General features: G+C 38.2%; 3 protein-coding genes across 10 annotated transcripts in view; 2 read left to right on the forward strand and 1 right to left on the reverse strand.

Annotated features, from left to right (window-relative positions):
* The window catches only part of LOC135172548 (spectrin beta chain, non-erythrocytic 5), a 40,082-nt gene extending 31,158 nt beyond the window's left edge, over positions 1-8,924 (forward strand). For 3 of the 6 annotated variants that reach the window (XM_064138637.1, XM_064138632.1, XM_064138635.1), the window contains 5 exons: positions 247-6,689; positions 6,908-6,988; positions 7,529-7,560; positions 7,834-8,121; positions 8,273-8,924. In XM_064138637.1, the coding sequence (XP_063994707.1) occupies positions 247-6,689; positions 6,908-6,988; positions 7,529-7,560; positions 7,834-8,076 (6,799 nt within the window). In that variant the 3' untranslated portion in view covers positions 8,077-8,121; positions 8,273-8,924. The remainder of the gene's footprint in view (positions 1-246; positions 6,690-6,907; positions 6,989-7,528; positions 7,561-7,833; positions 8,122-8,272) is intronic. The other 3 variants (XM_064138633.1, XM_064138634.1, XM_064138636.1) reach the window with 3 other exon arrangements.
* On the reverse strand, positions 8,766-14,620 carry LOC135172561 (carnitine O-palmitoyltransferase 2, mitochondrial-like). Of its 3 annotated transcripts, XM_064138689.1 has the most exons (6): positions 14,300-14,620; positions 12,719-12,808; positions 12,428-12,477; positions 11,741-12,287; positions 10,947-11,480; positions 8,766-10,594 (listed from the first exon to the last, which is right to left on the reverse strand). In XM_064138689.1, exons 3-6 carry the CDS (start codon positions 12,475-12,477, stop codon positions 9,767-9,769), a joined length of 1,959 nt encoding a protein of 652 aa, XP_063994759.1. In that variant the 5' UTR covers positions 12,719-12,808; positions 14,300-14,620; the 3' UTR covers positions 8,766-9,766. The 3 variants fall into 3 exon arrangements, with proteins under 3 accessions (XP_063994759.1, XP_063994758.1, XP_063994760.1); XM_064138688.1 differs by lacking the exon at positions 12,719-12,808; XM_064138690.1 differs by lacking the exon at positions 14,300-14,620 and having other exon boundaries at positions 12,715-12,802.
* Positions 14,621-15,873: 1,253 nt separating this feature from the next.
* LOC135172550 (structural maintenance of chromosomes protein 1A-like) lies at positions 15,874-21,697 on the forward strand. Its single transcript, XM_064138640.1, has 8 exons — positions 15,874-16,044; positions 16,235-16,346; positions 16,803-16,920; positions 17,003-17,320; positions 17,673-18,083; positions 18,340-19,401; positions 19,609-20,598; positions 20,743-21,697. The coding sequence occupies exons 1-8, from the start codon at positions 15,933-15,935 to the stop codon at positions 21,169-21,171; spliced, it is 3,552 nt and encodes a 1,183-aa protein (XP_063994710.1). The 5' UTR covers positions 15,874-15,932; the 3' UTR covers positions 21,172-21,697.
* The last annotated feature ends 156 nt before the right edge of the window (positions 21,698-21,853 follow it).

Genomic DNA, 21,853 nt, shown 5'->3' on the forward strand with positions numbered 1-21,853 from the left:
AAGTCAACAAATATAAAAATTGCGCGGCCTAAAAGATAGAACATGAAATAAATTGTCTGGAATCAGGAAATGCTTTGAATGTTCTAAACACTCGGTTATTGAGACAAAATTTGATACTAAATGGCTTTATCTCCGGTATTTTTGCCATCTCTGTACCATTTTTTCCTCTCTTGAGTTGATTCATCTGCCATCCAATTCGTCCACTGCAATAAAATTCATTTTACCCATTAGTTGTAATGTTTATAGGGAATCTTGGCAGCATCTTCTCGGTTTAATTCGCCACCGTGAGCAACGTCTCCAAGCAGCTGGAGAAATTCACAGATTCCATCGTGACGTGGCTGAAGCACTGTCTCGAATTCAAGAGAAAGAGGCAGCCCTCCCCGAAGACCTAGGGCGTGACTTGAACTCTGTATTAGCCCTCATCAGACGTCACGAGGGCTTCGAAAACGATTTAGTAGCCCTCGAGGCTCAACTTCAGGTTCTAGTGGAAGATGCCTCCAGACTCCAAGCTCTATACCCCGGAAATAATGCCGCTCATATCGATCAACAACAGCTAATTGTCTTAACAAACTGGGAGGAACTGAAAGAGAAGTCAGCTCACAGACGGGACCAGCTGCAAGCAAGTTGTGATCTTCAACGATTCTTAACACAAGTTCGTGATTTGATGAATTGGGCAGCTGGCCTGCGTGCTGCGTTATCCACTGAAGACAAAGTTCGCGATGCGGCGAGTGCGCAGATCTTGAAAGCAGAGCATGAAGGAATCAAAGGTGAAATCGAAGCTAGGGAAGACAGTTTTAGTGCTGTACTCGATTTGGGTGAGGCTATGGTGCAAACCGGTCATTATGCAGCACCAGAAGTTGAAGAGAAATGCAATCAATTATTGGACGAACGTCAGAAGCTTCACACAGCCTGGCAACAAAAGAAAGTCCACTTGGATCAATTGATTGATCTCCACTTTTTCCTCCGAGATGCGAAACAACTGGACAATTTGTCAGCTACTCAAGAAGCTGCTCTGAGCAATGACAACTTCGGTGTGTCTGTTGAAGAAGTCGATGTGCAGATGAAGAAACACAACGAATTTGAAAAGCTTCTAGTCACTCAGGACGAGAAATTGGCAGCTCTACAAGAACATGGAGACAAACTTTTGGCTCAAAATCATTTCGATTCACCAACGATTGCGCGTAGACTGTGTGAAGTATCTGAAAAACGGGCTAAGATTCGAGATTTGTGCGATGGAAGGAGAAAGAGATTGGCTGCTAGTCTTCTGCATGCACAGTTTATAAGGGATGTTGGCGAGGCTGAGTCATGGATAGGTGAGAAGCAAAAAAAACTTGAGGCTGAAGCATCGAAGGGTGAAGTCTCTAGTCTAGAAGACAAAATAAAGAAATTGCAAAAGCACCAGGCATTCCAAGCTGAATTAGCAGCGAATCAAAGTAGGATCGAGGAGATTCGTACCAAGGGAGAACAATTGTTAGCTCAGAAGCATCCATCAGCTGGGGAAATTCGAGCTCAGCTGGATCAGCTTCACGGTACTTGGAGGAAACTATTGTTAGTCTCCGGCAATCGAGGAAGGGGTCTGGAGGAAGCTCAAGATATGCTTGAATTTAACAATCAGGTGGAGAAAATTGAGGCCTGGATACGAGACAAAGAGATGATGGTTCAGGCTGGAGATGCTGGGAAAGATTATGAGCATTGTCTCAGTCTTCAAAGAAAGTTGGACGATGTTGACAGTGATATGAGGGTCGACGATACCAGAATTAAGACCATCAATGCACTCGCAGATAAATTGATAAAGCAAGGACACGATGTCGAGTCAAAACCCATTCAACAACGTCGAGATAATTTTAATAATAAATGGAAAGGTCTGCAGGGTGCACTGAGTGCTTACAGGGACATTCTAGCTGGTGCACTTGAGATTCATTTATTCAATCGTGATATCGATGACACCAGCCAACGAGTGATTGAAAAATCCCTCGTGATGAATACTCAAGACGTTGGAAAGGATTTGGTAGCTGTCGAACATCTCCAGAGAAAGCAAGAAGCGATGGAACGAGATATGACAGCTATAGAAGGAAAACTTAAAGAGCATCGATTAGAAGCAGAAGAACTCTCTCGCAAATATCCAGAAAATGCACGCGATATAAAAACAATGCTACACAATTTACAATCAAACTGGGATGATCTGCAACACCTGACGAAGCACAGGCGTGATGCATTGAATCAGGCCTATACACTTCATAAATTCTTGGCTGATTTGCATGAGGTCGAAATTTGGGTTAATGATACAATTAAGCGAATGAACGAGTCCGAAGCTCCAACAACGATTTCTGAAGCCGAAGCCCTTCTAGAGCTCCATCAGGAACGAAAAGCTGAAATTGATGGACGACAGGATACAATAAAATTGCTCAATGAACATGGGAAAAAATTAGTGGCAATTGATTCTGATATCAAGGGGAGTTTAGGACATTTGGAACAGTTGAGAACTGGTTTGATGAACGCTTGGGAAGAGAGAAGAGAAAAATTACTACAGGCCTATCACTTGCAGCAGTTTAAAGAACAAGCTGATCAGGCTGATAGCTGGTTAGCAACTAAGGAAGCATTCCTCAACAATGATGATCTCGGAGAATCTTTAACAGGTGTAGAAACCCTTATAAGGAAACATGGAGAATTTGAAAAAATGCTGACATCACAACTCGGAAGAATCGATGAATTAGAAACGTTTGCCAACGGAATTCTGGCAGAAAATCCGTCGGATGCATCAATCATCAAACAGCGATTGAGCACAGTTTGCAGTAGACGAGATAAATTGAAGAATAACGCTGGAGGGAGGATGAAGAAACTAATAGAGAGTCGAGAATTGCATCAATTCCTCCGCAATATTTACGAAGTCGAAGGTTGGTTACATCAGAAGCAGCAAGTAGCTGGTGACGAGAGTTATCGAGATCCTACAAATCTCCAGAGTAAGATTCAAAAACACGTTGCATTTGAGAGTGAATTAATGGCTAATCGAGGGAGAATTGCAGGCATAATGAGTGAAGGTGAAAATCTTATTGAGAATGAGCATTATGCGTCCAAAGAGATTCAGGACAGACTCGAAGATTTGGAGTCTGAATGGAGGATTCTTCAGCAAACAAGTGAACTCAAGAAAAATCGACTGAACGATGCATATCAGGCTCTTCTGTTTGGCCGAACATTGGATGAATTCGAAACTTGGATGGATGAAATAGAGGTGCAGTTGCAGTCTGAGGATCATGGTAAAGATTTGTCCAGCATCGCCAACTTATTAAAACGACATACAAACCTAGAAAACGATGTACTTGGACACAATGAAGCTTGTGAATCCATCAAGGAGACAGCTATGAATTTCCAAAGAACAAAGCACTTCATGTGCGATGAAATTCAGGAAAGGGCACAGGCTTGCATCAGTCGATATCATAGTCTGCAGGAGCCAATCCAAATAAGACGGGATAATCTCGAAGATGCTAAACTACTCCATCAATTCCTGAGAGATGTTGAAGATGAATTACACTGGTTAACAGAAAAAGAACCCTTGGCTGCTAGTAATGATCTGGGTAGTTCTCTGATGACAGTTCAAAGATTACAGAAAAAACATCAAGCTCTCGAAGCTGAATTAATATCACGAGAACCGGTGGTAGCTTCGTTAACCGCACGAGCTGCAGGTATGGTGAGGAGTGGACATTTTGCGTGCGAAAAAATTGAATCAGCTGCGCAACAACTGCAGAATAAGTTATCGCATCTCAGAGATCTTGCCAGTGTTCGAAAACTGAGGCTTCTGGACGCTGTTGAATCACAAATGTTTTATGCTGAGGCAACAGAAGCTGAGCAGTGGATTAAAGAAAAATATCCTCAATTACGATCCACTGATTATGGGAAAGATGAAGATTCTGTGCAGTCCCTATTGAAGAAGCTCGAAGGCCTTGAGCGTGACCTGTCCTCCTTTGAGAGCAATGTTGATAACTTGAAGAAACTGTCAGCAGGACTAATTAATAGACATCACTTTGACAGCAAAAATATTGGACAGAAGCAAAAGGAAATTGAGCAAAAGTTTACTGAGCTCAACAAATTGAAAGATTTGCGACTTCACAGATTATTAGAGAGTGAGAAGTTGTTCAAGTTTATGCGACAAGCTGATGAAGTGAACGAATGGATCAGTGATCAAACAACAGTTGCAGCTTCAGAGGATTATGGATCAGACGTTGAGCACGTTGAACTCCTTATTCAAATTTTCGATAACTTTTTAGCTGGATTAACTACCAGTGAAAACCGCATTTTGGGAGTGATTGATGCTGGTGAGACCTTAATCAAAGAACAGAATCCAGAGGCCAGTAAAATTCGTGGCAAAATAGACGAGACAAAACAACAATGGGATGATTTGAAGGAGTTGGCTCATGCGAGACAAGAGGCACTCGCTGGTGCTAAACAAGTTCACATGTTCGATCGAACAGCTGATGAAACAATTACATGGATCCAGGAGAAAGAAGCTAGTCTCAGTTCTGATGGATATGGACACGATCTAGAGACAATTCAGGCTCTAGTGAGAAAGCATCAAGGGTTCGAGACTGATCTAGCTGCGGTTAAGGAGCAAGTTGAGTCGGTAATGACTGAAGCTTTGAGATTAGCTGACTTATTCCCAGACGCTAGGGAACACATTGCTGTTAAACACGAGGAGGCTGATGAATCTTGGAATGATCTTCTGGAGAAAGCAGCTCAGAGGCGAAGTAAATTAGCACAAGCTGAACAGCTTGAAACTTATTTTGATGAGTACAGAGATCTTGTCTTCTGGATTAATGAAATGGTGGCCAAAGTAACAGCTCCTGAGCTTGCTCGTGATGTTCCAGGTGCTGAGGTTCTTATATCCAGGCATAATGAGTACAAAGTAGAGATTGATTCACGTCAAGATGCATTCAATAAATTCCATCTAGTTGGTCGGGGCTTAATCGAAGATGGTCACTTTTTAGCTAAAGAAATTCAAGAAAAAATTTCAGTACTGGAACAGAGGAAAAATGTGCTGACAGACACTTGGGAGCAAAGGAAATTAATATACGAGCAGAATCTAGATACCCAATTGTTCAAGCGTGAGGCAGAAACATTGGAGAACTGGATAATAAGCAGAGAACCCATGTTGCACGATGGTAATCTTGGTGAAACAATTCCTCAGGTTGAGGACTTGATACGCAAACACGAGGACTTTGAGAAAACCATAGAAGCACAAGAAGACAAATTCGAGGCATTGAAACGAATCACGATGCTGGAGCATGCTTTCCGTAAACAACAGGAAGCTGAAGTAGCTGCTAGGCAAGCGGAAAAGGAGCGAGTTGAGCGTGCAAGAATTGAAGAGCGTAAACGGAAGGAGGTGCAAAGGATCACTGAAGAGCGTAAACGTGAGGAGGAGCGAAGAAGAATGCAAGACAGTCCTCACCACAGACCTCACGATGAAATAAACGGTAAATCTGAGGATCACGAATCTTCGAGTACATTGTCCCCACTAAAGAATAGCAATGCTACTTCAGAAGTTGTCGAAGTATCTGGGCATAAATCTCATGGATTTTCTCACGTATTCGGTGATCGATTGAAAAGGACAACTCCAGACATCAAGCGAGCTGAAAGCATGAAAATCGATACCAAGAAACCGAAACGAACACCTAGTTTTACCACTCGAAGACGCACTCAGAGTTTCAGAAAGCATCAAAAAATGGAGAACATGGATCCATTGAGACCAGTTGAAATTCAGGGTCTTTTAGAACGCAAACACGAGTTACAGAGTGGAGGTAAAAAGGCAGCTGTTCGATCGTGGAAACAGTACTTTACTGTTTTATGTGGGCAGTTGTTGTGCTTCTTCAAGGATTACAGTGATTTTTCGTTGAGCAAAGCTGCAACAGCACCTATTACCATATTCAATGCAACATGCGAAAAAGCTGAAGATTATACCAAACGAAAACATGTGTTTAGACTGAAGTGCACGGATGGCTCAGAATTTTTATTCCTCGCTTCAAATGATCAGGAAATGGAGGACTGGGTTAATAAAATTTCATTCCATGCCAAATTACCACCGAGTCTGCAGCTGTTGAGGTACGATGAGACCCAGAAAGATGGAGCTGAAAGATTACAGAGTCAAACTCCTGATATTATTGGTGACGACAATGCCTCCACCGAGAGTAGTCGAGCATCTACTCCCGAATTGGAGAGGAAAAATTCTGTAATTCGTCGTGATGTTACAGAACAGCCAAATGTTCAGGTGGAATTCCTTCAGAAGCACAAGCAAAATCAACAGTTGAGGGAGCCCAAGTCTCTGGAGTTTGTTGAGCCACCCAGAATACCTGAGACACAGACGCAAACCGAGTTCTTGCAGAAACACAGACAGCAGCAGCTTCTGGCCCAGCAACTCCTTCAGCAGGAGCAGTTGGCCATTCAGAGGGATTATCATTCTCCCCCGGGGGAGAAACCACCTATACCTCCTAGGGGAGCACCACCCCCTGTGCCAGCTAGATCACCAAGTACAGAAAACGTCTTGCCAATGAGGAGAAATGATATCGAACATCATTTACCCGTTAGCAGACCTCAGTCATACCAACAGCGAAGCTCTACGGTAAATTATAATGGATCAGGACAGCATCCAACTGCTGATAGCTGGCATCGACAGAGCAGTGTTGATTTTACTTCTTCTCCAGGTAAATAAAAATCATTATTTGAAAGTTGGGTAGAAGTTGGACATGAGTTCAAAATAATCATGTAGTTTTTTTTGTAATTTTTTTTTTGAGACAGTTCTTCAATTAATTTAATTACGAAATCATCTACCAAATCGTTCTGAACTCATATTAGTTTGCGGCTTCTCTTACTGATTTATTTTTCTTGGCGATATCACAGCAAAAATAAAATATTAAAACAGATTTTGTAGAAGTAGCACCTCCCCTGCCATCAAGTGCTCCGCCGCCACCCAGGATGGCGCAAAGGGACACTCATGACTCCGGTTAGTCAATAAATGTTGAAGAACGAAATGAGTTGATATTTATTTTGCACTTTATTTGCAAAATTGGACTTGATTGGAGTTTGAGTATTTGCACCCAGCACTAAAAGTCCAAATCTTGATTGAATGTAAAAAATGGTTTTCCTTGTTTTCACTTGATTAACTAAAAATTACGAAACAAAATTATTGAACAATTGTAAGTGAGAAAAGATGATTTTCTTTTTGAATATTTTCTCAGGTGCTTCCTGTGCATGTATATCTAGTACATTATGTTGGGTTTCTTGAATTGTAGGAAATTTTATGGATATTGATGTCTACTCTGAATTACCACCATTTTTTGTGTTCAAAATATTCAAGTTTCTACTCCTCTTGCACGAGTTTCTTCAATTTCTTGAATTATGCCCGTTTTACAGCATCTAACACCTTCCCTTTTATTAAAAAAATTGAAGCATGGTTTTGTGATTTTGGAAGTACAATGAGTGAAAGCTGAGGAAAAATGGACATTTCTCAAAAAATAATTCATTGTATTTTGTAACATTGCAGGATATGGAAGTACAAATCCCAACCTGAGGCAGGTAATTATGCATCCAACCTGATTGAAATTGCGTATAATGTATAGTACGGATGAAACACATCAAGTCAACCATTAAATTTACGTTAATTAATGATTATCGGATGAATTCAGTAGTGAAGTAGTACGAGATAAGTTTTGAAATTCAAAAAATGTCCTTAAAATCTTTCTTTTACTGAATTTGATATTCGCTAATTAAATTGGACATCATGGTTTGAATTGTTTCACCACATTGTTACTATAAAAATTTTTCGATTAATAAAGTCAATACTTCCAGACTGGACAGCAGCATCTCAATTCATTCACGGGTCGTCCAACTTCCCTACCACCGTATGTCGCCCCACCACCAGCTATTTCTCCAGTAAGTCAAAGCATCTCAGTTGTTGATGGGAGAAGGGCATCTGAGAGTGGATCAGAGAGCGAGCAGAGCAGTGGTGGTTCACGAAAGGATCGAGATTACAAGAGGAGCTCCGTCTTAAGTAATTTGTTTGGCCGAAGAAAGAAGCCATCTCAGTCGTAGCATTCTACTTGAGAAATGATGATTACATTTGTGTACTTACAATTGGTAAGTTCTCATATTATTCCCCTGGAAACATTCGTCTTGTTTCCTAACTATCGATGCTAATTTAACTGTTATAAAGCACAATGAGTTTCTGATAATCACGGTGCACTGAAAACTGATTGTAATTAAAATTGAATTGGATATTTTTTTTCAGAAGAGGATAGAGACACAAAAAGTCATCACAACGTGAAAGGAAATAATGAAGGAAATATGTTACGATAATGAATTCCAAACATTTTTATATAATCTACTATTACTTTATTTATGAATAATTGAGGAAAGGAAATTAATTTTGTGTGTAATCAAAGAACAAAATCCGAGCAGGTGACTACAAAAGCAACTATAATTGTTACTTTGTTTTTATTAAATCGTTTGTGATGTACCTGATCTCGGAAAATAGAGTTGAGATGAATCCAAGTTTGATATACAATGAGTGAAGTAAATAAGGATGAAAGGAGAAAAAAACCGTAGGATTTTTTTTTGTAGATGACATAATATAATTCTTCCGCCGTGAACCGTTACGAATGTTTATATATATATATAGATATATATATAGATCCAGAGATTCCTATATATTCGGTACCAATGATCAATATTGACTATGAATCCTCTCAATTTTATATAATCCGTGTAATGAAACCAATATATGAATATAGATATGTATACATTTATTTTTTTGAGAAGAAGAGAGAAGAAACTTGGTATTAAGCATGTACAATATTTCTAGTTTATTAACTGATATGGTTAACTGTAGAAAAATATGACACGTATGAAATGCAAAGAAATAAAATATTCCACCTTGGAAATTCATATTGTTTATTTCCCTTTGGAACTTTGGCATTAGTATTGCACATTGTTACTAAGAAATGTAATTAAGTCTCGTAATTGTTAGGTAATTGGTGTATAAGACCGAACACTCCGTTTTTTGCGCATATCCCAGAAAATAATATAAAAATAATATAAATAATAAGGCTCTCGAAATATTCTAAAATCCATTTTTACGTTTTTCGCTATTTTTTCGGCTTTGTCTAGTGACCTTCTTGTTCGGTTTTAATTGATTATATAGAACTATTTACTAGAAAAATTGAGAGGAATCGATTTTTCTATGTAATTTATTGTCCTCAGATATTCTCTACAATTCGCTAATTCCTCAAATTTTTGAATTTTCTTAATGTGATTGTTTCTCGCCATCGAGAAAATCAAATGAGAAAACTGAAAATGGCGACCACGGAAATTCTGCAGCAAAGAAAGCTCAAGAAAAAGAACAGAAAACCCAATAGAAATTCAAGAGTTTTTGCTAATCAATTCTCTAACATTTTTATGTTTAATTTTGTCATCCGTAGAAGGGGTGACCGTCCCCGTAAATGCAGTTTTTGCGAAATTTGCTGGCATTTGTTGGGATTGTGTCAAGTGGTGGCGCAAGTCGAGCCTTCAACATTAAGTGGTTCACTAGACTTTGAATTATACGATCACCTTACACCCGACGAAAAGAATGAAAGGTCTCGTACATTTACCTGAGTCTTCACGTCAATAAATGCGATAGCTCAAAGGGTCTAAATCACTGTGTAAATACCCATTTCTAGCTTAATACACATCGGAATACTCCAATATTAACATATAAAATCCAATATCGTTGAAGTATTGGGATTTATTCACTCAGTAAAATTCTCTCGATGTCCTCGAATGCTGATATGAGCGAGGCGATATATTCCGAAGCATCTCGATTATGTTTGTAGCTTGCTACGGCCAATCGAATGCTCAGATCGGTGTCATCGATCATGTAGCCGATACCGTACCCATGCTCCACAACAGGACCGAACCCTCCTCCCATCACGACCGAAGCATTTAAGGTAGAAGTTGATAAAATATTTTCATTCAATTTGGTAAACGCTGGATCTTTGAAAATTGCAGGTGGTTCTCCATCGTAGTATTTCTGCCAAATTCGCTTCAACATGAACAGATGTCTGTCGAACCCCTGGCCCATCGCCGCCTCCTTCGTAAGCATAGCATGTGTTTTGCTGCACTCGATCATCATTTTTTTGTACTCCTTATTATTTACGTTAGATGTGCCCCTCTCTACAATGGCTTTGCACAGGGCCTTAGTTTGCTCAGTGAACGATCTCACGGTCTCAGTGCGCCCGTGTTTGAAAGCTGAGGTACTGCATGACTCGTACGTTGCCACAGCGCGTTTCTCGAGTTTGTAGAGAGCCAATTGAAAGGACAGTTGCATTATCGCATCAGGACTAACTCCGGCATTCTTGCACTGTTTCTTATTAAATATATTATGAAGCAGGTGCTTTGTCGTTAGTCGTTCAAGAGTCCAATGTTTGTATTCTTTTAATGCGCGATTTACCGACTCCATTACGACATCGTCAATCTTGAAATCAAGTTTTTCCACGTCTGGGGATGAAGATGGTAGGTGAGCTTGCTCTTCCGGATGGAAGTGAGGTCGCATTGATACATCAATTTTCATGTCCTGTTAGATATTCAGTAAATATAATTATTTGTAATTTTCACACGTTTATGAGAGTGACCTGGGCATTTTTCCATGATTTATGTATTTTACGAATTGTAGTTTTAATTGAAAAGTTTTGAAATAGTTTTTTCGATATTGAAAGAGCTGAGATAGCAACTGAACGATCTGTTTGCGATTTTCGAACCTTTACACTCATGTTGGAGTGTATTATACACGAGAGGGATCAAGGAAAAGTTGATTAAAAAATTAAAATTTTTAAGATACGGTATTTTGTAGCAAGGCCTCACTAAATCACCCTTCCAGCATTGTGATTTTGTTTTCTATGTTCACACGAGATATCTGAATAACTTACTTGACAAAATCGGAGAACAGCCACTCCATCACCCCAAGAATGCTCGAAATTAATTCCAGACCACCCCTTCCCAGTTATAATTAAGGAAAACGATTTGTCGAACCAGCGATTGCAGCCATCCGAATGCAAAAAATGTCGTACCAGTACAGGGAAATCTTCGCTTACTAGATCATCATCCAGGATTAGCAGGAATGTTGCCGTATCGATTTTTCTGAATACATCTGCATTACCAATGTCTACCAAGTGCCGGCGATTCTGAGCCCACTGATTACGTTCTGTGGTAGTCAATATTCCAATTGGGCATAGATTTGGTTCTCTAGGATCGTTTAGTATCGAATTAATGCAGGAGGCTATTTCGTGAGGAGAACGAATGCTACCGTCTTCGTTGAGAATATCGAATGTGTAGAAATAACCTCTGCGCATTACTAAAACGTGTCTGGCATTGGGATCTTTGGTGATTCTGTCTTTTCCGATTTCCGGGATTCGCGTAGTTCCAAAGAGATTCTCGAACTGCGACATATCCAGTGGAAAAGCCTGTAAAAATTTATACCTTTCAGCTCGGCAAATATATTCACGTCGGCTTCACATAAAAACTGCCAATTTTCGGGGAATAGATGAGAGCCATAATTAAACGATAATTAAATCCAAAGAGAATACGGTTCCGATTTTAATTGATTTAAAAAAATTGTTTGCAATAATCGATAAATTTTTGGTTGATCGTAAGGGTATAACTGCATTGAACTTATTGGGAAATATACGAACAAAGAAGCTACGAAATGAGAAAAAAATGTTACCTTGAATAAATATGCACCGTAAGTTGCTATCCTCGATGGTAAAATCCGCGTGACAACTCTAAACAATTTAGTGTCTGATTTTTTCTTGTTCATATGAAATATTTGTGGCTCTAGGAGCCCAGCCCTTAGGGCTCGTAAGAATCTGGCTGATGATATCACAATATTAGTGGCTTTGACCAGAGGTGAATTATACGCTGCATTTTTTTCCTGATAAAATATCATGTAAGGATTAAAATTAATTGGAAGTGGTCTACGATCACTCAAGTACATGTCAAACCACGGTTCACTGATGTAACTCGTGTGCTTGTTCTCAGCATCAATTTCTATGAGTTTTTGGTGCAATTGTGGACCTTCTTTCAATTGAAATTCATCAACATTTCTTGCTGTTTGTTGAAATTCCTCCGGAGATAAAATTGTTTTTTGAGTTGTTAAATATTTTTTACACGTGTCCTCCAACTTTGGAACGGGTAGACGTGGTAACGATGCCTGGAAATGCATCGTCGGAAGCCAGCTCTGTTGTAGGAACTGATAATCAGCAGTTACGGATCTGAGGGATGAAAATATAATTTCATAATTTTTGGGACATCATATAAGAAGTAACACGAGTGTCTTACGAAGTTTTTTTTTGCGCAGATAGCACGATTCATTGCTGCATGAGCGTAATAAAAGAACCATAAATATGCGTACCTGGAATGGCCTGGCAAAATATAAGAAAGAAGAGTTGATATCCCCTCCATCTGTAAAAATATGAACAATTTTGTCGTCAACCTTGTTTTTATATCTGCAATGAAATACACTATTTGCCATCGAAATCAATGATCTTTCATTAAAAAAATTAATGGCCTCAGTCCAACAGAAACAAAATGTTGAACTTTCCACCCCAATGGCAAGGTTTATGCCACATAAATAAAGTGATATAAATTCATTTTTTTAATTGCTAAAGAATTTTACACTAGTTAGATCAGTTTATTCACAAGCCTTTTTTTCTGCCTCCCAAAAGTTTTAAATGTAAAAGCCACTTGACTTCGCGTGCGTAGTCGTGTCCTTGTCGTTAAGCAATTGCCCCTCCTATACATATATAGCGAACAATTACGAAATTCCTTATACTGAGATAAGAAAACAAAAAGTATTCTTTTGTCAGTATATTGAATTATTATCTCATTAATTTTGTAACCATCAATGTTTTTAACAAAAACATTGATGATTTTTAACAAAAACATTGATGGTTCTAAAAAAATATCGGTTTGATAGTTACGATTTATCGTCGTACGTTGATGAAAGAATCATCTAAGGAATCTCATTACCATAGTTGGATTTGTTAGATAATGCTTTTCGCGCTTCTAATCTTTTGTGACAGAAATATTGTTGAAAGAGGAAGAAACGTTCCCACCAATATTTTTTTTGGTTGAAAATTCATTGTGCAAGGGTTATTGTAAGTGGTCATCGTTTGGATGACTCGACATAAAACAGCACATTTTCATACAAAGGTCAAACGAAATTGAAATTGAAATGAACGAATGATCAATTCGACGGTGAAAAGACACCCAAGTAGGTCATCGAAATTGTAATCAGTCCAGTGACATCAATTGAACATCACTGAATTACATTTGTTTTTCTCGCATACTAATCTAAACATAATAAACTCATTTTAGCAGTGATATATTATATACGCCGATGAATTAATAATTTGAAACTTTCTGAGTGCCAGCGACGAGACAATAATGACAGATACGCGGAGAAAGTTGGCAAACAGTTGACGAACCAGTCGAGTAATCTCGAGGAAACTCAGTTTTCAGTACTTTCAACATTAAACAAGAGAAAAAGCGGGGGATTAACGAAAAATTGCGCTCCATTGCTCAAGGAAAATTGGTTAAACGTGAGCGTTTTGTAGTAAAACCGTAAAATTTTCTCTGCATGCTCTCAATAGTTATCCCAGTGAAAGTGAAATGTAGTAGACAAGGACGATATTTGCCAGATAAGTTTTTAGTTATATAAAGATAAAGATAGTCGTATAGACAAGAAAGAAATTTCTTAAAACAAGTAAAATTGAATTACTTCGTTTACTAGTCTTTAGCTTCAATTTAAATTTATTTGCATGAAAAAATCAGGTGAATCTATTATTAGGTGATTGATTAATGAGTCATTTTCGTGATATGAATCGATTGCCCTAATCTTTCGGAAAGGTATCGAATTCCTCAAGATGAGACTTGTTTTAATGGAAAATATAGCCACGCACTTCTCAAATAACGTTTCCATACCATAAACTCATATTTCCTAATCCCACTTAGTAAAAATTCCTTCCAGTTATCCTCATAGCCAAGTGCAAAAAACCAAACGATACTGTATCATCACGGAAAATTTTAACAAAACACGACAATAATTTTCATGCATAAATATAATTTTTACCAAAAAACTAATAGATTTTCAATGAAGTACACTGTGCTTCCCGATTACAATTTCGTAGTATCTGTTTCCCGATTTCTCTTTTCGCTTGGTATAAATTCGAAAATACGAGACTCTGAACATAAAATAAATCAACTGAAAATGACAGGATCTTACCCACAACGTTGTCAGAAAAATTATTATATTTGTCACCATGATGAGGAATTGACAGAAACTCTGATCTCGTGCTGGAAGATATTAACTGAGTAATGTGCAAGTCAGTAATGAGCGATAATCAATCATTAGCACTGAGTCGTATCACCAGTCGAAATAAAAGAAGTACAAAGTTCTCGGCACAATCTTGCTACCGTGTGTACACTGTTCCGATAGATCTACTGGGGAACAAACAATCCCGCGAACTGCGATGCGGTTCGTGGGCTCACGGAGCAATGCTATTGTCTTGGAAAAATTCTAGAGTTAAACGCGTGTATCTCCAGTAGTATATAATTAACGAACCGGATGGATATGATCGTAATAGTGTATTACTGACTGGCAATATAACAGTTATACACAATAATGGATGGATAGACAACAGTCAGCCAGAGCTGCCACACTAGTCGACTTACTGCCGGTGATTTTTAGTGTCTGGCTCTCGTCTAATATTTGCGATTGGCGGTTTAAAGTGCAATATTAGGCTATAAAATATGAAACGTCTTCAGCGATCATAACGGCCAACTTACAAGCCATGTAATTCTATTGCGTGTTCGGTTTGCAGTTTTGACTAGATCTGGCAACCTTGTTGACTGAATCATGGGTTCATAATTATATGTACTAAATTTGGCTAAAGGAGTACCCCCTAGTTCATGAGTGGGGGCTCGAGCAGTAGTGGAGATCTGCGTAGAATAGGGATATGCAGTGGAAGTTTCTCCCTTGGCAGGAAGCTGTTTTCCAAGGCTACATTTGATAAATGATCGGGCGTGAGACTGAAGACTGTCCAACTAGCTGGAGCCCTTAAACCTTTAACAATAACAATTTTTTTAATCAGCCACCATGAGACTGGACTGTGTGCTAAACAACCTGATCCATCAAAAATATAATACCTACTTTGACTATCATTAGGAGTTTTAATTACCTAAAACACTAGCTGTTTGACCATTGACGAGCCACAGACTAGAAAATTTTCTAGGGCATTGATCTGTCAAAATAGAACTTTTTTGGTATGTTTTTTTATTATTTAATGATCGCTGTTTCAATGTGGGGCGAGTATCTTCCTGCATTTCTTATAACCTTTGAAAACAAATAATAAAAACAATCAATTAGACTATTATCCTCAGCTTTTTATGCTCACAGGTGTCCTAGGTGGAAGGGCTGGGAAAGGAATAGTTGGATGTCCGACTCCTGGAACACACATCGCTTTCTTCCAAGTATCCGCTGCCAACGATGTCAACACGCCGAGAAGGACAATATATTTTCCCTGACGAGGTCTGGACCACGCGATGAAAATATGATTTTTAGGTCCCACAACATAAACAACTTTTTCTCACATAGTAATGAAATCATTTTCACAATGATGGTATGATTCAATTTTTTTCACGATAATATCGGTTCTGTCGATGCGGAGCCATCAGGTGACAATGACCGAACGACGCTCAGCGAACATGTCGGGGGGAGGGGGGGGGGGAGAGTGAAGAAAAGGCGGGAGGATCACGCGCTTAAACCTCTGCGCCGCTTCCGCTTCATTTTTCCTGTTCTTCGCTGATGATGGCCGGTAGCTTTTCTTGTGAAGCATGAACAAAAATATAATTACAAAATGGGAGTTCATTTGAAGACTATTGAGATTTGTAACTTTAAAAGTTTTCTGGGACGATGGAACCTCTCACCGTTGATGCCCTGGAATGCCGTCATCGCTCCCAATGGATCAGGTGAAGAACTTTACGTTAATTTAACAACTAACAATTACGGTGATTTGGTTTTCGGACAGAAATGTTTCTTTGTTTATGATTATCTCCCCTGAGTTGTACTCTGAGCTTGTTACAGTTATAAGTTGTTATGCGTGAGTAAAATGTTTCCTCTTTGAGTTTCTTTTACCATGTTCGTCCAATTATTTTGCAGGAAAATCTAACCTCATTGATGCAATTACATTTGGCCTGGGGGAAAATGAGAATATTCAGTTGAGGATTAACAATCTAGAGGAGCTGGTGCCTCAGACAAACATTCATGAGAGGTAAGCATTCATTTGTTTATTTGGTATTCCTATTGTTGATACATTCACTAATAATGTTAGTAATTCATATTCATACTGTACATTTTCAAATACATTACTAGGATGCAGTTAAAATAGTAGTCAGAGAAAATGTGATAATTTTGAAGCTCTCAGGATATTGTTACTGGATAGTATGTGAGGAATAAATGAATTATGCTATCGAAGAGTTAAAAGGCGAGGGAGAATCGTAAAATATAAAATTATACCAATATTGGTACTATTCAATTAAACTGGAAATGTAATAGAAAAATTTGTCATGAAATTCTATACAATTTAATCAAATCGAATGGACAAAGACTTATAGACAATACAAATAAATGGTGCCCAAAATAATCATTCGAATGCAAATGAGGAACTTATCATAAAAAACGATGACTATATGTAACGCGAAATCAATCTCTTGCTTTCTCATTCTAGTCGAACCTTCGTGAGTCTCACATTTGCCTCTGAAGGAGATTCAACAGTGTTCGAGAGATCCTTGATAAAAAACCGTGCCCACCAGAGATATGAGTCATTATACACAATAAATGATGAGGTAACTTTTACAGACTTTATGATAAGAAAGACTCTTTTGTTATTTTGGAAGTGGAACCTGAATTTTATATTCAAATATCTAGATAGTGGACATCATGGAGTACCTTGAACAGCTAAAAGCTCTCGGGATCAATATCAAGGCAAAGGATTTCGTGGTTTATCAGGGGAATATCAGTGACATCATCAACGCATCCCCGCAGGAGCGATTGAATATGTTGGAAATTGCAAGTGGATCGCTCGCGTTCAAGGATCAGTACGATTGTTTGATCCGAGAACGGAAGACATTCCGTGAGAAAATTGTCAAAGAGACTGCAATAAAGAGGAAACTGAAGAGTGAAATTAATAAATACAAAAAAGCAGCTGAAAAATCAAGAGCATTACAGCAACAGAGACAAGAATTTGTAAGCTGAAAAAATATATCACAGATACTAATCTTCAGATAATCACAATAATTAGAATGTCATTTGATCCAATAGTCGTAAGATACTATGGAATTTATTATTGCATTGATTAATAGTTCTACTGCTTTAAATTCACTTTGAAATTGCCACTTAAAGATTTTATTTTTGTGGCCAACCTAAATTTATTTGGCCCACAAAAAGATTAGTTTCACTATAAGCAAAACATTTCAGTGACATCACTACCTGTATTGTCTTTTATGCTACGATATTTAATTTTCGATAGATTATGGAAAGAAAATTATCGTTTCAGATAAGAAGAAATGAATTCTTGAGTAAATTTTTTTTTTCACAGGAAAAGGCCAATGCCGAATCCTATCTTCTACAGTTGAAGATTATTGAGCTCAAGGATGCAATCCTCAAGGAAAATACACCCTCAAAGAGTACGAGATCACGAATTGACGAGACAAAAAAGAAGACGAGGACTCTCAAAAAAATGTTGGAGCAGATGAACAAAACACAGGCCGAATTAGTAGAAAAATCCCAAAAGCTTGATAAATTGAAAACTGAGCTATGTAAGAAGAATAATCAGCAGTCAGATTATGAAATGGAAATCAAGAAGCTCAATAAATGTCTCGAGGATGAGGAAAAACATCAAGAAGTTATTAATGATATCGAGGGAAGGATTCAAGATAATATGAAATTATTGCAAATGTTACATTCCGACGAGCAAGCGAATGTCAATGCCGCACGTGTCGCAGAATATGTATGTACTGTTTGAATTAATATGTGTAAAAATACCGATGTCGGCATCACCTTGAATATTCCAGGGAGAGGATGTCTCGAGAGATATTGTTCATATTTTTGAGAGTTTTCACTTCTCAAAGCAACCATTTCTGAATTTCGCTATGAGAAATTTAAAAATTTATGATACTCATGTTCCTCATTTACTCGCTTTACATGAAAAATGGCGAACGTCTCCACTGTCTAATTCATCATTAATATCTGACTCATTTCTACAGGAAGAAGAGTACGAACGTTTACTGCAGGTAGTTCAACAACGGATGGCTGGATCTCTGGCAATAAACGAATCTGAGTTTCGCCAGCAACGTAAAATTACAGCCGAATTGGATCTCTTGAACCAGAAGAATCGAAATCTTGAGAAATTCATTTCTGATCATCACAACTGTATCACGAAAAACGAACAGAACTTGGAGAATTATCGACGTGATTACCAAACTATTCTAGAGGAAGTTAGAAAGCTGGAAAAGGAGAAGCAGGAAAAATCGCGGTTACTGTTGTCAAGGGAGGAATTAGACACACTGAAGGATCGCAAGCAAAAGATCGAGGAAAATTTGCACATGTTGAAAATCTGTTCAGAAAGAAAAAGGTGGAAGGCCAAACAGAGGGCAACAATGAAGAAACTGAAAGCAGCATTCCCTAAAACTGTGTACGACCGTATCGTCAACGTATGTGAGATTCCCCATCAGAAGTACAAACTCGCAGTAGCAGCAGCACTCGACAAGAGCTTGGACGCGATTATTGTAGAGGATGATGCTACAGCTACAGCTTGCATCGAATACCTAGAGCGTGAGAAAATAGGTTTTGAGACTTTTTACTCCATCGAAAGTACAAGTGCCCCCGCCGTCGATAGAAATCTTCTATCAAAACTCAATTCTCCAGAAGCAAAATTGGTTTACGACCTTCTAAAGTTCGATCAGCAATATGAATTAGTCATTAGAAGCATTGTAAGGTCAACAGTCTTGTGTCAGACCTTGGAAGACGCATGGAGCGTGATGGACAAAATGCAGAGTTTGAGAAAAAAGTACAACGTGGTGACATTGACAGGCGAAATTTTGACGACGAGGTTTGTTGTGTCTGCTGGATTCAATGAGAGGAAGATTCAGTCTGAAAGAATCAAGACTGCGAGTGAGAACCAATTGGAAGTAGAGAGACAGGGTATCATCGAGAAATTAACTCAAGCTGGGGATAGGAAGCTCGAGCTACAGAGTCAGAAAATTAATGGTGAACTTGAGTTGAAATTACGCTGCTTGCACACCTTAAAAATATGCATTACTGAGACTGTGAGTATTCCAGATATGTTTTTATTTCTTATTTTATTTAATTTTAAGGGTCAACGGGTATCACTGTCTGAACTTTTTCGTGCTAGGATATTCTTGTTTTGGTTTATGATCTGTCGCATTTCGAAGTTAAACTGTCTCGAGAATCATAATCTCTTATATTGCTACTGAACTTCAAATGTAAATAATGTTGTTCAATAAAATTCCCAGGGAAAGAAGAATGAAATTCTCCAGGTTGAGTTGGAAGACTTGAGGAAGCAGCAAGAACAGGTGAAAGAGAAAGCAATCGACTGTGAGAAAAAGAAGCAAGAATTCATGAAGAAAGGGGCTCATCTTCAACGAGAAATGGATGAACTTCGGGAAACGATTTTTCACGAGTTTTGTCAGCAGCAGGGCATTGACAATATTAAAATATTTGAGTCTATGGTAGCATCGAAAAATAGCCGAAGTGAACGGCGGAGAATCATCGAGGACCAACTTTCTGAACTTGTACAGTTGAAGAAATATGAAGAGACAAGATCGAAGAAAACAGAAATACTCAAATGGACTGAACGACTTCAAGATCGCCTGGCCAAGCAGGAAGACCTGCAGTTATCATTGAACAAATTGAATCAGGAAAAAGAGGAATGTGAGTCAGCTGTAACCAAACTTCAAGCGATTTTGGAGCAGAAGAGTAAAACTGTAAGTGAAACTGATGGACAGCGTAAGGAATTATTCAACATGAGCCATCAAATTGACCGAAAAATTCGCGAAGCATCTCGTATCAAAAATGAATTGAACATGAAACGTCAAGACATTCTTTCTTCTGCACGATTTGCTGGTGTACCATTGCGAGATGTAGAATTAGACAGTGCTTCAACATCTCAAGAATCCGTAGGAGACAATACAAAGAAATTTAACTACACACGTTTAAGACCAGAGTGGCAGAAATCAAAGAACGTTGATTTTCTCGAAAAAGAACTGTCAACCCTTCAGCACACGTTGGAACAAACCCGAGTGGATGAGCACGAAATCCCCTATGCAGAGGAAAACTTGGATGGTTTGAATAGCAAGTTGAAAGGGGTCAGTACAAAATTGGAAACTCTGAAGAAACAAGAACGTGAGCTGGGGGCGACATTGGAGGAAGTTGTTAAGAATAGATCTGACGCTTTCATTCCCTTCTTTGATAAGGCCATGAGTGTCATCGACAATATTTGCAAGGTGAAGTATTCCCAGAAACGATTTTCAGTGCTTCATCGCATTCGCAGCTGATTTTATCAGAAAAAAATGATTGAATTGAAGAATAGAAGTCGTTATTAGATGAGTTATTTAATTTCTGGTTTCACTTTTCATTTATAATTCCAGGAGATATACAACAGTAGCTCTGCCCATGCTATTCTTGCAGCAATGAATCCATCTGAGCCATATCTCGATGGTATTCGCTATGATTGCACCCCTGCCCGAAAGAAATATCGTCATGCTGAGAAACTGTCTGGTGGTGAAAAAGCTATGGCTGGTTTAATATTTCTATTTGCTCTGCAAGAGAGTCGTTCTTCATCACTTGTCATTCTGGATGAAGTTGACGGGGCTCTAGATCCCAAATTTGTTCAGGGATTTGTGAATTATTTGGCAAAGCTGAAGAGGAAACATCAAATCATTATGATCTCGCATAATCCAGTGATCAATCAACATGGAGATGTAATGATATGCGTCACACCAAATGTTTCATTTGGACAACTCGAAAGTGTACCAATAATGGTCGACCTCGCAGGGAAATTTCCCAATAGACAGTGATATCATAAGAATATGCCATGACAATTCGGACCTTTTATCTGATTAATTATTAATTGTCCTTTTGTCATTTTATTGAACATTTCTTCATTGTCATCGACGTTTTATTCGATGACAGAATGTTTTTATTTACAGCGTTATTTTAATACTCTTTCATATTTTATTCACAGAACTCTCGGTTAGTCAGCAATCGAATTCATTTAAATACCACAAAAAACCATTTACCCTGCACACTTTTCGTGGGGTCATTTTATCATTCATCAATTTAAGAAATAGATAAAGGGCGAATTTATCTCAAAAAACCACTCGTACTTGCTAATTGCTAGTCATAAGGTGCGAGTCAAATTTTTAATTGTTATAATTTGATAACATTTGTACACTGTACTGTTTTTTATCAGCCATTGTATTTAATTATTAAGAAAAGATGTCACAAATTAACTCTACGTTGATTTTCTTTTTCATTTCCATGCGTTACATGGAAAAAATATAATTTAATTCCTTTTGTTTTCTTTAATAAAATGGATTGAAATATACAAAATGATTTGAAAATTTGTTTCTCGATATCTAGCTCGAGTTGATTGTTATTTTAAAAATAAATTCACTCGTTATGTAAAATATAATACAGTAAAAAAATCAATAAGAAAAACAAGAAAATGAAAACATAAAAAAGAACGAACAGAGAATG

The sequence above is a fragment of the Diachasmimorpha longicaudata genome, chromosome 2, assembly GCF_034640455.1.
Source record: "Diachasmimorpha longicaudata isolate KC_UGA_2023 chromosome 2, iyDiaLong2, whole genome shotgun sequence".
NCBI lineage: Eukaryota > Metazoa > Arthropoda > Insecta > Hymenoptera > Braconidae > Diachasmimorpha > Diachasmimorpha longicaudata.